General features: G+C 50.9%; 1 protein-coding gene across 1 annotated transcript; it reads left to right on the top strand.

Annotated features, from left to right (window-relative positions):
* The first annotated feature begins 202 nt into the window (after positions 1-202).
* Positions 203-1,225, top strand: LOC121752854 (nucleolar and coiled-body phosphoprotein 1-like). The gene has a single exon (XM_042147944.1). It carries the CDS (start codon positions 203-205, stop codon positions 1,223-1,225), a length of 1,023 nt encoding a protein of 340 aa, XP_042003878.1.
* Positions 1,226-1,637: the final 412 nt, after the last annotated feature.

Below are 1,637 nucleotides of genomic sequence, written 5' to 3'. Positions count from 1 at the left end.
TCACTCGACGACCGCACCATCGGAACCCTCGAAACCCTCCCCGACTCGCCAAGAAACCGAACCAATGAATGTTGACCCCCTCTCCGCATATTACGACTCTAACCCAGGGGAAGGTGAAGGGAAAAGAAGCGAGGAGCAGAAGAGCCAGGAGGGAGGAGATGAACCAGAGAGAACGCCGGCAGCAGAGCCCATTCCTTAAGAAATGGCGAGGGAAGAGATAGATCTGAATGAAACGGCCAGAAAGCAAGGCCTCATGACTGATGAAGAATTTGAGGCTCTTTTGGATGAGGTAAACCGGATGGAAGATGGCACTGCCATGATGGCTGAGGGTCTGGACCTCGCATCAAGGGCAGTAGGAGAGGGTGAAGAAGTCGGTGCAGGGAACGACTCAGAAGGCCTATCCAACCAGCCAGTAGACGAGGCGGAAAAAGGTCAGACCAGAGAAGATGAGCCAGAGTCAGTGACTCCCCAGCCAGAAGTAGGGGAGAGTGATGCGCACATTGAGAAGGAGGAGACAGAAGCAAGAACAGAGGTACCAGGACCAGTGGCACCTAAAGTGTCAAAACCGAAACCAGTTAAAAGGAAATTGGTGTTTAACAGCGATCCAAGGGTAGAACGGCTGAAGCCGAAGAGGGTATCGCAAAGATGCCAAGGGAAATGGGCATCTAGCAAGGCGAAGGCAAACACAACAACTGATCCAGTGGAGGTTTTAAGTGAAGAGGATAGGACTACTCCTACAAAACCTGGGGAGGAGTCCTTACCAGCTACTAACCTGGAGGATGCTCCAAAGGAAACCGAAGTGGTCTCACCAACGCCGAGTGACCAAGGAGAGAAGACTGTTGAGATGGCTGAGGGTTTGGACCTCGCATCTGAGTCAGTAGGTCACGACGAGCCAAGAGATTACAGTACCCATATCCGTGCGGAGACCCTTCCTACTGCCCAGGACAAGCCTTCAACACAGGCAGAGAAGAAATCGGAAGAAGAGGAAGACAGAGATGAGGACATATACCAAGAAGAGAGAAAAAGGAAGGGGAAAGCCCCTGTTAAAAAAAAGCCAAGCAGGAAGAAGCAACGCACGATCAACACCGGTGTCGTCATCACGGACCCAGACCAGAGAGCCCCACCGTGCCGAAGTGAGCCGAGCGACAACGAATATACGGCCAGTGAAGAGTCGGGATCCGACAGCGACTTCTCCCTAGAGGATGAAGAGTATGGGGAACAGTAGCTTCCACACAACCATCGGGAGCTAATACATCCTCCGGCGGAGAGATTGAAGTACGACGTTGGAAGGTGGTGCTCACTGACGAGCTAATTGCGGACATGAAGCACTTCAGCACGAAAAAGCTTCAGGATGCGTTTGATGACAAGGACGACAACAGCAAGCAATTCAAGGGCGAGAAGGTACTTTATTTCCCTTCCCTTGATGAATTAAATGCCCGTGAGCCTTTCTTGTTGCGTTTGCGTGGTTTAGGTTTTGATTGGCTGTTAGAGAACAAGGATCCGAGTATACCTATAAGGTTGGCGAAGAAGTTTTTCACTACCTTCAGATTTAGGGTCACCACGGACTTGGATGAAGAGTCCATAACCATTAGGGTATTCGGTACGGAAGTGAGCATGAGCTTGATTGAATGGACGGT

This window comes from Salvia splendens, chromosome 10 (assembly GCF_004379255.2).
Source record: "Salvia splendens isolate huo1 chromosome 10, SspV2, whole genome shotgun sequence".
NCBI lineage: Eukaryota > Viridiplantae > Streptophyta > Magnoliopsida > Lamiales > Lamiaceae > Salvia > Salvia splendens.
Note: the sequence above shows the minus strand (reverse complement) of the source record. Positions and strands in the feature narration are given on the sequence as shown.

Excerpts from the sequence above, each read along its gene's own strand:
- LOC121752854 (XM_042147944.1), top strand. The coding sequence starts at position 203 with ATGGCGAGGGAAGAGATAGATCTGAATGAAACGGCCAGAAAGCAAGGC.